General features: G+C 45.4%; 1 protein-coding gene across 1 annotated transcript; it reads right to left on the reverse strand.

Moving 5' to 3' along the window:
* Window positions 1-5,166: 5,166 nt before the first annotated feature.
* On the reverse strand, window positions 5,167-6,002 carry LOC149404841 (uncharacterized). The gene is made up of 2 exons (XM_089605850.1): window positions 5,303-6,002; window positions 5,167-5,195 (listed from the first exon to the last, which is right to left on the reverse strand). Exons 1-2 carry the CDS (start codon window positions 6,000-6,002, stop codon window positions 5,167-5,169), a joined length of 729 nt encoding a protein of 242 aa, XP_089461976.1.
* Between the last annotated feature and the right edge of the window lie 4,588 nt (window positions 6,003-10,590).

Genomic DNA, 10,590 nt, shown 5'->3' on the forward strand with positions numbered 1-10,590 from the left:
CCAAGAAAAGTTCTTCTTTTGCACATCTATTTGGAGCGATGGAAGAATGCCCGGTCGGAACAGTTCCAATCAGACGGACGTCAAAGGAGCATTTAGTTAGGGCAAGATCACTTCTTGATGATCCTAATATATCTCGGCAAGCTGTACGTATTATTTTCATCTCTCTTTCAAAGTTTTATCGTAAGTTTTTAGTTTGATCATTCTGTTAATTAATCTCCTTTTTATTTTTGAAGTATTTCTTACAACATATTATTCCTTTGAAGAATTATTAATTCCGTGGTCAAGAAATAAATAGATTGCAAACATTAGTCGTTGTTAATGTTTTTCTATTTATTTTATTTCATAGTTCATATAAGTGATTTCATGGCACAATAACATAAACCCTTTCTACATATATGTTTGTATCAAAAGAAAAGAAAAAAAAGATGCGAAATTATGGGTTTAAATATTGAGAAATTGCACAGTAGACTTTTTTAAGTTGGAAAATATCAAAGATAGATTTTTTAATTGTAAAATATTTAGAATGGATTTTTTACTAAAAAATAGACAAAAATGTCTTTTCAAGACTTTTGAACCAATTTTACGATTTTTTTTTTTTTAAAAGATAGATTACAATAAATTACGATGAGTTACGATGAAATAAGATAGTAAAAGAGTTACGACGAGTTATGATAAGAAGTTATGGTAAGATACGATGAATTATGATAATATTATTTTTTACTATTTTTTTTGTAAAAGTCCATCTGTGATAACTCAACGTACTGTGGCTGCACGCTTGCACCGGGAGGGGGCTGGGTGACTCGCAAAAACCAAATCAAGTCAGCTCAAGTAGAGGGTTTCTAGTCTAAAATTGTTTATTATGTCTTAACATTTTTTATTTTAATATTTTCAGTCTAGTCATACCTAATTATTTCGAATATTTTTAATATAATGTCTGAATAATTGAATATAATTATCCCTAACAGCTAGATTGTGCAATGACCATATTATTGTGTTAATGTGGATAACATTTTTAAAAAATTTAAGAATAAAAAAAATTAATGTAACAATTGGATATTTGTAGCAACATTTAACCAAAAAATACTTTACAACTTTTAAATAGTGATACGATTATTACAATTGAATCAATAATATACTATAAATTGAGAAGCATTAGCTATTTTGTTTACATATGTGTCTAATATACTTCGTTCTTAATGTTAGGTTTTAAATCCCTAAAAAATAATCCTAATTCAATTCAAGAGAAATCAAACCATAGATCTTAATAGCGGAAGCGTACCTGAATCCATGGATTGCAAACACAAAGAGTTGGATGGTCTTCTGAATGCAGTTTGCCTGAGTCTGGAGAATTCTTGTTGATGGGGATACAAGAAAATTATCGTACGTACTGCAATCAGGGACCTACCCTGTTATTAATAACTGCCAGACAGTTACTAATAACTATTGCTTATTTCTAATCTGACCCCTCATCAAATTAGATTAGCACTTATGGTAGCCACATAATAACTTCATGACAAATATGTCCTTAAGTCACAAACTTTATTCTAAATTAGACCACATCAATTTTGACTTAATTAATAATGACCCAACACATTTATTAATGACATTAGTAGTCCCAAAATTATTCTAACAATCTCCCACTGGACTACTCATGTATAAAATAAATGTGTCAACCTTAGCGCGCAGAAAATGTTTGTCATTATCATGATGTGACATATTACAATCTCGTCCATCAATTACATCAATATAGGATCAAAGTTGTTTTCGTTGTATCATCACAACTAAACACGTCAATGGTCACATACATCAATATAATAAAATGACATAGATCAATCATGCATATGTGGTAGATAAAATTATATGCAAGGTGATCTATTCATATCAATTTTATCCGATCCTACTTTAAAGAGATCAAACTTTATCCTGAATATGCAAAATGTAATAAACTAATACCATAAATCTGATCAGAAACAATAAATATGTGTGTTTACAAACAACACAAGCAAACATAAAGCACACAACATAAATAAAACAAATAAACAAACTCCCACCGAATCTAGATATCCTGAAGCTCTACAACACCCATATGAGAAGTGTGTTCGTGAAAGACCTTCGGTGGTAGACCCTTTGTAAGAGGGTCCGCTATCATGAAGTTTGTTCCTAAATGCTCTATGTAAATCTGTCCACTTTGCACTCTTTCCTTAACAACTAATAACTTGATGTCGATATGTTTCGACTTCGTCGAGCTCTTGTTGTTGTTGGTATACAGTACGGCTGATTTATTGTCACAGTATAACTTAAGCGGCCTTTCAATTCCTTCCACAATACGCAGCCCCGTGACAAAATTCCTCAGCCATATACCGTGGTTGGATGCCTCATAACATGCTACGAATTCTGCTGCCATGGTGGATGAAGTTATAAGAGTCTGTTTTGCACTCTTCCATGATATAGCTCCACCACCCAACAAATAGACATAGCCTGATGTGGATCTCCTACTATCTTGGCATCCCGCAAAATCGGAGTCAGAATAACCAATGATCTCCAAATGGTCTGACCTCCTATATGTGAGCATGTGATCTTTTGTTTTTTTCAAGTACCTCATGACTCGTTTGGCTGCTTTCCAATGATCCATACCTGGATTGCTTAAGTATCTGCCTAAAACTACAACAATATACGCAATATCCGGACGCGTACAAACCTGAGCATACATAAGACTCCCAATTGCCGAAGCATAGGGAACCTTATCCATTTCTTGAATCTCAAGATTTCCTTTTGGGCATTGATCGAGACTGAATTTGTCTCCTTTAGCGACAGGGGTGTCTCCTGGTTTACAATCATACATGCCAAATATTTTGAGCACTTTATCGATGTAGCTCTTTTGTGATAATCCAAGTAAACCTCGAGAACGGTCTCGGTAAATCCGGATTCCTAATACAAAAGAGGCATCACCAAGATCTTTCATCTCAAAATGATTCGATAGAAATTTCTTGGTTTCATGCAACATGCATTTATCGTTAGTGGCAAGTAGTATGTCATCGACATATAAAACCAGGAACATATGTTTAGTTCCATTGAACTAGTGATAGACACAATCATCAACAAAATTGCTCTCAAAACCATACGAGAGAATCACTTGATGAAATTTGTGGTACCATTGACGGGAAGCTTGCTTTAGTCCATAAATGGATTTTGTCAATTTGCAAACCATCTTCTTTGGGTCTCCAAACACAAAGTTTTCAGGTTGCACCATATAGATTGTTTCTTCAATGTCTCCATTGAGAAACGCCGTCTTGACATCCATTTGATGGAGTTCCATATCAAAATGTGCAACAAGTGCCATGATTGTCCGAAAAGAGTCCTTTGATGAAACCGGAGAAAATGTCTCTTTAAAGTCAATCCCTTCCTTTTGAGTATAACCTTTTGCTACAAGACGAGCTTTATACCTCTCCACATTACCCTTCGAATCCCTTTTGGTTTTAAAAATCCATTTGCAACCAATAGGTTTCTTTCCTTCAGGCAATGGGACAAGTTCCCAAACTTTATTGTCTTGCATAGACTTATACTCTTCATTCATCGCTTCAATCCACTTTACAGAGTTTGTATCATTCATGGCATTTTGGAAGTTGACAGGGTCATCTTCCATCACACCACAACCATCCTCATTTTCGAGAAGAAAAAACTATGTAATCATCTGGTATAGCATTTCTCCTTTCTCTAGTGGATCGCCGCAAAGGCACTTGATCTTGAGGTTGTTGAGTTTGAACCTCAGGTGGTTGAATGACAATGTCTTGTTGCTCTTGACTGATGACAGGAACAGAATCCTGAACATTATCAAAAGTAACTGGAATAGGAATCAAACTTTCCTCAATAGAAATTGTTGAGTCCGAATCCTCCTGAAAGACAAAGTCTTTTTCTTTATTTCTCCCACCAAACTCAATATCCTCAAAGAACGTTGCAGTTCCCGTCTCAAAGATTGTCTTAACTTTAGGATCATAAAACTTATACCCCTTTGATCGCTCAGGGTACCCAATAAAGTAGCTGCTTACTGTTTTGGTATCCAATTTCTTTTCACTCGGCCTATAAGGCCTTGCTTCAGCAGGACAACCCCAAATATGAAAATGCTTTAAACTAGGCTTTCGCCCAGTCCAAAGCTCATAAGGTGTTTTGACAGCGGCTTTAGTTGGTACCCTATTTAAAATATAGGCTGCGGTCTTGAGTGCCTCTCCCCAGAGTGATTCTGGTAAGGTTGAATGACTAATCATACTCCTTACCATATCCATAAGATTCCGGTTTCGTCTTTCAGCAACACCATTCATTCTGGGTGACCCAGGCATAGTGTATTGTGGGACGATACCACACTCATCTAGGTATCTGGCAAAGGGTCCCGGACGTTGTTCACCTGAGCCGTCATATCTACCATAGTACTCACCACCACGGTCAGATTTGACTTTCTTTATCCTTTTGTTGAGTTGGTTTTCAACTTCGGCTTTAAATGATTTGAACACGTCCAATACTTGGGACTTTTCATGAATAAGAAAAATGTATGCATATCTTGAATAGTCGTCTATGAATGATACAAAATATTGTTGACCATTCCAAGAAGGAGTAGGAAACGGTCCACAAATGTATGTATGTATCAACTCTAAGACGTCTGTTTCCCTTAATGCACCTATTTTCTTCTTTATAGTCTGTTTTCCTTTGATACATGCAACACATACATCAAAGTCCGAAAAATCAATTTGATCCAAAATTCCTTCGGAAACAAGCCTTTCAATTCTATTTCTAGAAATGTGACATAATCGCTTGTGCCATAAAGAACTTGAATTCTCATTGCTTAATTTGCGCTTAGTACCACGTGATTCCACATTCAAGGTTTCATTATAAGAAGCAACAGTTTCAAGCATATAAAGATTGTCATAAATAAGAAGTGAACCGGTCCCAACAACTTTAGAATTAATAGATAAACTGAACACACTGTCTTGAAATGAACAACAATATCCTAATTTGTCCAAATAAGAAACAGAAACCAAATTCCGTCTAAACAACGGTACAACAACAGTATCTATTAAATCCAAATAATAACCAGTACTTAATAACAATCTAAAATGCCCAATTGCTTCCACATCTACCGACTTGCCATCACCAACATAGATGCGTCTTTCGGCATCACTTGGCCTTCGGTAGCTCAGGCAACCCTGCATTGAAACACTTATGTTAGAAGTAGCACCGGAATCTAACCACCAAGTGTTTCTAGGTACTGAAGCCAAATTAACCTCAGAATAGACTAAAGCAAGGAATGTACCTTTCTTCTGACGCCATATGCGATACTTATGACATTCCTTCTTCTCGTGTTCAAGCTTCTTGCAAAAGAAACAACCCTCTGGAAGCTCTTGTTGGGCTTGTTTCTTTAGTGCCGGACCTTTATCTTTAGCAGCCTCATTTTTCCTCTTGAGATTCTTACTTTTAGAGGTACTTGCCAAATGAGCACTTTCAGTCTTATCTTGCTTCAATCTTTCCTCCTCTTGAACACAAAATGAAATGAGCTCGTTAAGAGACCATTTCTCTTTCTGGCAGTTATAACTGACCTGAAATTGACTGAATTTAGGAGGGAGAGATATAAGGACCAAATGGACAAGCAAGTCATCCGATAACTCAAGTTTGAGTCCTTTCAGCTTTGAAGCAACATGAGACATTTCCATAATGTACTCCCTTATGTTTTCATTGCCCTTGAACTTCATTGAAATAAGCTTCTTTAAAAGAGTGCTCGTTTCAGCCTTATCGCTCTTTTCAAAGCGCTTTTCGATTTCGGCAAGAAAATCTTTGGCATTGGTGATCTGTTCAGACACCACACCCCTAAAAGCTTCAACTATGCCGCGCTTGATGATCATAAGACTCATTCGGTTAGAACGGTCCCACTTCTCATAGATCCGCCTATCATCGGCGGAACTAGCATCCGTAAGAGAAGCCGGCTTATCCATTCTAAGCGATAAGTCAAGATCCATGCAGCCAAGAACAATCATCATGTTCTCCTTCCAGGCAAGCTCGACCTCCATGAAGGCTCGACCTCTAGGGAGTTGGACCTCCCAGGCAAGCTCGGCCTCCATGAAGGCTCGACCTCCAGGGAGTTCAACCTCCAGGCGAGCTCGACCTCCATGAAGGCTCGACCTCCAGGGAGTTCAACCTCCAGGCGAGCTCGACCTCCAGGGAACTCGACCCCCCAGGCAAGCTGGACCCCCCAGGCGAGCTCGACCCCCCAGGCGAGCTCGACCTCCAGGCCAAGCTCGACCTCCAGGAAGGCTCGATCTCCAGCCAGGCTCGACCCGAGATCGACCCCCAGGCGAGCTCGACCTCCCAGGCAGGGTTAACCTCCAGGCGAGCTCGACCCCCCAGGCGAACTCGACCCCCCAGGCGAGCTCGACCTCCAGCCAGGGTCGAGCTCCAGGCCAGGCTCGCCCTTCAGCCAGGCTTGACCCCCCAGGCGAGCTCGACCCCCAGCTAGGGTCGAGCTCCAGGCCAGGCTCGCCCTCCAGCCAGGCTCGACCCCCCAGGCGAGCTCGACCCTCCAGGCGAGCTCGACCTCTAGGCGAGCTCGACCTCTAAGCGAGCTCGACCTCCAGGGAGTTCGACCTCCCAGGCGAACTCGACCCCCCAGGCGAGCTCGACCCCCAGGTGAGCTCGACCCCCAGGCGAGCTCGACCCCCAGGCGAGCTCGACCCCCAGGCGAGCTCGACCCCCAGGCGAGCTCGACCTCCAGGCGAGCTGGACCTCCATGAAGGTTCGACCTCCAGTGAGTTCGACCTCCCAGGCAAGCTCGGCCTCCCAGGCAGGGTTAACCTCCAGGCGAGATCGACCTCCAGGGAGCTCGACCCCCCCAGGCAAGCTGGCCCCCCAGGCGAACTCGACCCCCCAGGCGAGCTCGACCCCCCAGGCGAACTCGACCCCCCAGGCGAGCTCAACCTCCAGGCCAGGCTCGACCTCCAGGAAGACTCGATCTCCAGCCAGGCTCGACCCGAGATCCACCCCCAGGCGAGCTCGACCTCTAGGAAGACTCGATCTCCTGCCAGGCTCGACCCGAGATCCACCCCCAGGCGAGCTCGACCTCCAGGCGAGCTCGACCTCCAGGCGAGCTCGACCACTAGGCGAGCTCGACCTCCAGGGAGTTTGACCTCCCAGGCGAGCTCGACCTCCCAGGCAGGGTTAACCTCCAGGCGAGCTCGACCTCCAGGCGATCTCGACCCCCAGGCGATCTCGACCCCCCAGGCGAGCTCGACCTCCAGGCAATCTCGACCCCCCAGGCGAGCTCGACCTCTAGGCGATCTCGACCCCCCAGGCGAGCTCGACCTCTAGGCGAGCTCGACCTCCAGGCGAGCTCGACCTCTAGGCGAGCTCGACCTCCAGGCGAGCTCGACCTCCATGAAGGCTCGACCTCCAGGGAGTTCGACCTCCCAAGCAAGCTCGGCCTCCCAGGCAGGGTTAACCTCCAAGCGAGTTCGACCTCTAGGGAGCTCGACCCCCCCAGGCAAGCTGGACCCCCAGGCGAACTCGACCCCCCAGGCGAGCTCGACCTTCCAGGCAGGGTTAACCTCCAGGCGAGCTCGACTTCCAGCCGAGCTCGACCTCCAGGCGAGCTCGACCTCCAGCCAGGCTCGACCCCCCAGGCTCGCCCTCCAGCCAGGCTCGGCCCCCCAGGCTCGCCCTCCAGCCAGGCTCGGCCCCCCAGGCTCGCCCTCCAGCCAGGCTCGACCCCCCTGCCGAGCTCGACCCCCCTGCCGAGCTCGACCCCCCAGGCGAGCTCGACCCCCCAGGCGAGCTCGACCCTCCAGGCGAGCTCGACCTCTAGGAGAGCTCGACCTCCAGGCGAGCTCGACCTCCAGGCAAGCTCGACCTCCCGACCTCCAGGCGATCTCGACCCCCAGGCGACCCCCCAGGCGAGCTCGACCCTCCAGGCAAGCTTGACCCCCAGGCGAGCTCGACCCTCCAAGCGACCTCGACCCTCCAGGCGAGCTCGACCTCAAGGCGAGCTCCACCACTAGGCGAGCTCGACCTCCCGACATCCAGGCGATCTCGACCCCTAGGCGATCTCGGCCCCCCAGGCCAGTTCGACCTCCAGGCGATCTCGACCCCCCAGGCGATCTCGACCCCCCAGCTGAGCTCGACCCCCCAGGCGAACTCGACCCCCCAGGCGAGCTCGACCTACAGACAGGGTCGAGCTCTAGACCAGGCTCGCCCTCCAGCCAGGCTCGACCCCCCCAGGCGAGCTCGACCTCCAGCCAGGGTCGAGCTCCAGGCCAGGCTCGACCCCCCAGGCGAGCTCGACCCCCAACCGAGCTCGACCCCCCAGGCAAGCTCGACCTCCCAGGCAAGGTTAACCTCCAGGCGAGGTCGACCTCCAGGCGAGCTCGACCTCCCAGGCTGGGTTAACCTCCAGGCGAGCTCGACCTCCAGGCGATCTCGACCCCCAGGCGATCTCGACCCCCCAGGCGAGCTCGACCTCCAGGCAAGCTCGACCTCCAGGCGAGCTCGACCTCCAGGCCAGGCCCTCCCTACAGCCAGGCTCGACCCCCCAGGCGAGCTCGACCTCCAGGAAGGCTCGATCTCCAGCCAGGCTCGCCCTCCAGGCCAGGCTCGACCCGAGATCGACCCCCAGGCGAGCTCGACCTCCAGGCAATCTCGACCTCCGAGGCAGGGTTAACCTCCAAGCCAGGCTTGACCTCCCAGGCAGGTTAACCTCCAGGCGAGCTCGACCTCCAGGCGATCTCGATACCCGGGCAAGCTCGACTTCCAGGCGAGCTCGACCTCCAGGCAGGCTCGACCTCCAGCCGAGCTCGACCTCCAGTTCGTCAGCTCGTCTCACCCTCAGTTCGTCAGCTCGTCTCACTCTCAGTTCGTCAGCTCGTATTAGTTCGTCAACTCGTCTCACACGCGCGCAGAAGAGGAATTACGCGCGTGTTAGAGCTAAGGCTTCAGGGATTTTCTGCGTGTGGGCCAGGGAGCTGGGCCCAGGTGAATCAATTTGATTGGACAAAATAATGACATGGAAGATTATAATTGGCTTCTCTTATGAACAGTAAATGAACAGTAAACTGTCATTGTGACTTCTTAGTATTAAATATATATATATATATATATATATACATTTGAACAAACTAAATTTTTACGGAAAATGGAACTTGATACCGAGCAAAAGCTCTTGTTGCCCGTTGATGGCGTGTGTAACGGGAACTAACAAGAGCTTATAAATGTCATGGGTTAATCCTCTCATAACCAATTGGTTTTGAGATGGAACCCCATGATACTTTCACATAGTATCAAATCCATTAAGTCTAAATAGTTACCCGATCCTATTGTTGGGATTCTACCTAAGATGAGCGAACGCAAAGAGTCGCCATCTTGAGGGGGCGTATTAGGAACATCACATTGAAAGTGAACGGAAACTAACAAGAGCTTATAAAAAATGGTATCAGAGCAATGCCTCTAAGCCGTCCTATATTCGAAAATTAGCATTCCATTCTCTGGATTCGAAATCATTACTCATCTCATTAACCAATTGGTTTTGAGATGTAACTCCATCACTAGAACAAATAGAGGAATCCGGTGCGACGATTGTCGCATCAAATGCCTCAAAAATTGCACCTAATAGTTCATTAGGTGCGACATTGTCACACCTAAAAATCTGTCACTAAAGATATTAGGTGCGACATGTCGCACCGAAAAGTTTCATATATTAGGTTCGACACTTTTCAGTGCAACATGTCGCACCTAATATCTTTAGTGACAGATTTTTAGGTGTGACAATGTAGGTTCGACACTTTTCAGTGCAACATGTCGCACCTATTTTGCTGCCAAAATTCTTGAAATTTGCGGGTGATTTCATATTGTCGCACCCAATATAATGGCGGGAATCCTATTTGGTTCGAGATGTCGCACTGGATACTCTTCCCACCAATATATTAGGTGCGACGTGTCGCACCGAATAACTTTTCCGTCTGTATATTAGTTGCGACATGTCGCACCAAATATGTTATTTTAATTTTAAAAAAATTACAAATCTATATGTTAGAAATTCAAATCAAAATTAATCTATATTTAAATAAAAATTAAACTAATTTTTTTTCTATACAACTTATCGATAGTAGAATTTTCTCTATCAAATAAGTTGTCAGAACTTCGGGAACCGCTCCCATCTTCATTTCGCTGCAATTTTTCAACATTAAAATAAGAATCACATATATTGAAACTTAATATTAAGCGACTTACGTTCTTCGAGCGATGACCAAAAAAACTAAGCGACCCTTGTCTCGCCTTCGTCTTCTTCATCTTCGAATTTTTTCGGTTGCGGAGAGACTTCGCCTGCGAGACATAAATTCATTAAATTCACTATTAAGAAATTCAAATAACCCTCAGGAGTTCAACTCATACCCTTTGCTCCGGCATGTCGAACGTCTCTATTGCCTTTAACCAGGCTTCCTGGTTATAGTCTTCGGGAGCTTCGTTTCTAGCGAGATCCTTACTCTCGCAAAACGTCTTGAAGAAAATTTGCGACAATCTCAACTTCTAGCCACGGCGCATCCTCTTCGTATCGCGAATGAT

Source organism: Urtica dioica, chromosome 2 (assembly GCF_054948205.1).
Source record: "Urtica dioica subsp. dioica isolate 48M chromosome 2, U.dioica_male_clone48M_v1_H2, whole genome shotgun sequence".
Lineage (NCBI taxonomy): Eukaryota > Viridiplantae > Streptophyta > Magnoliopsida > Rosales > Urticaceae > Urtica > Urtica dioica.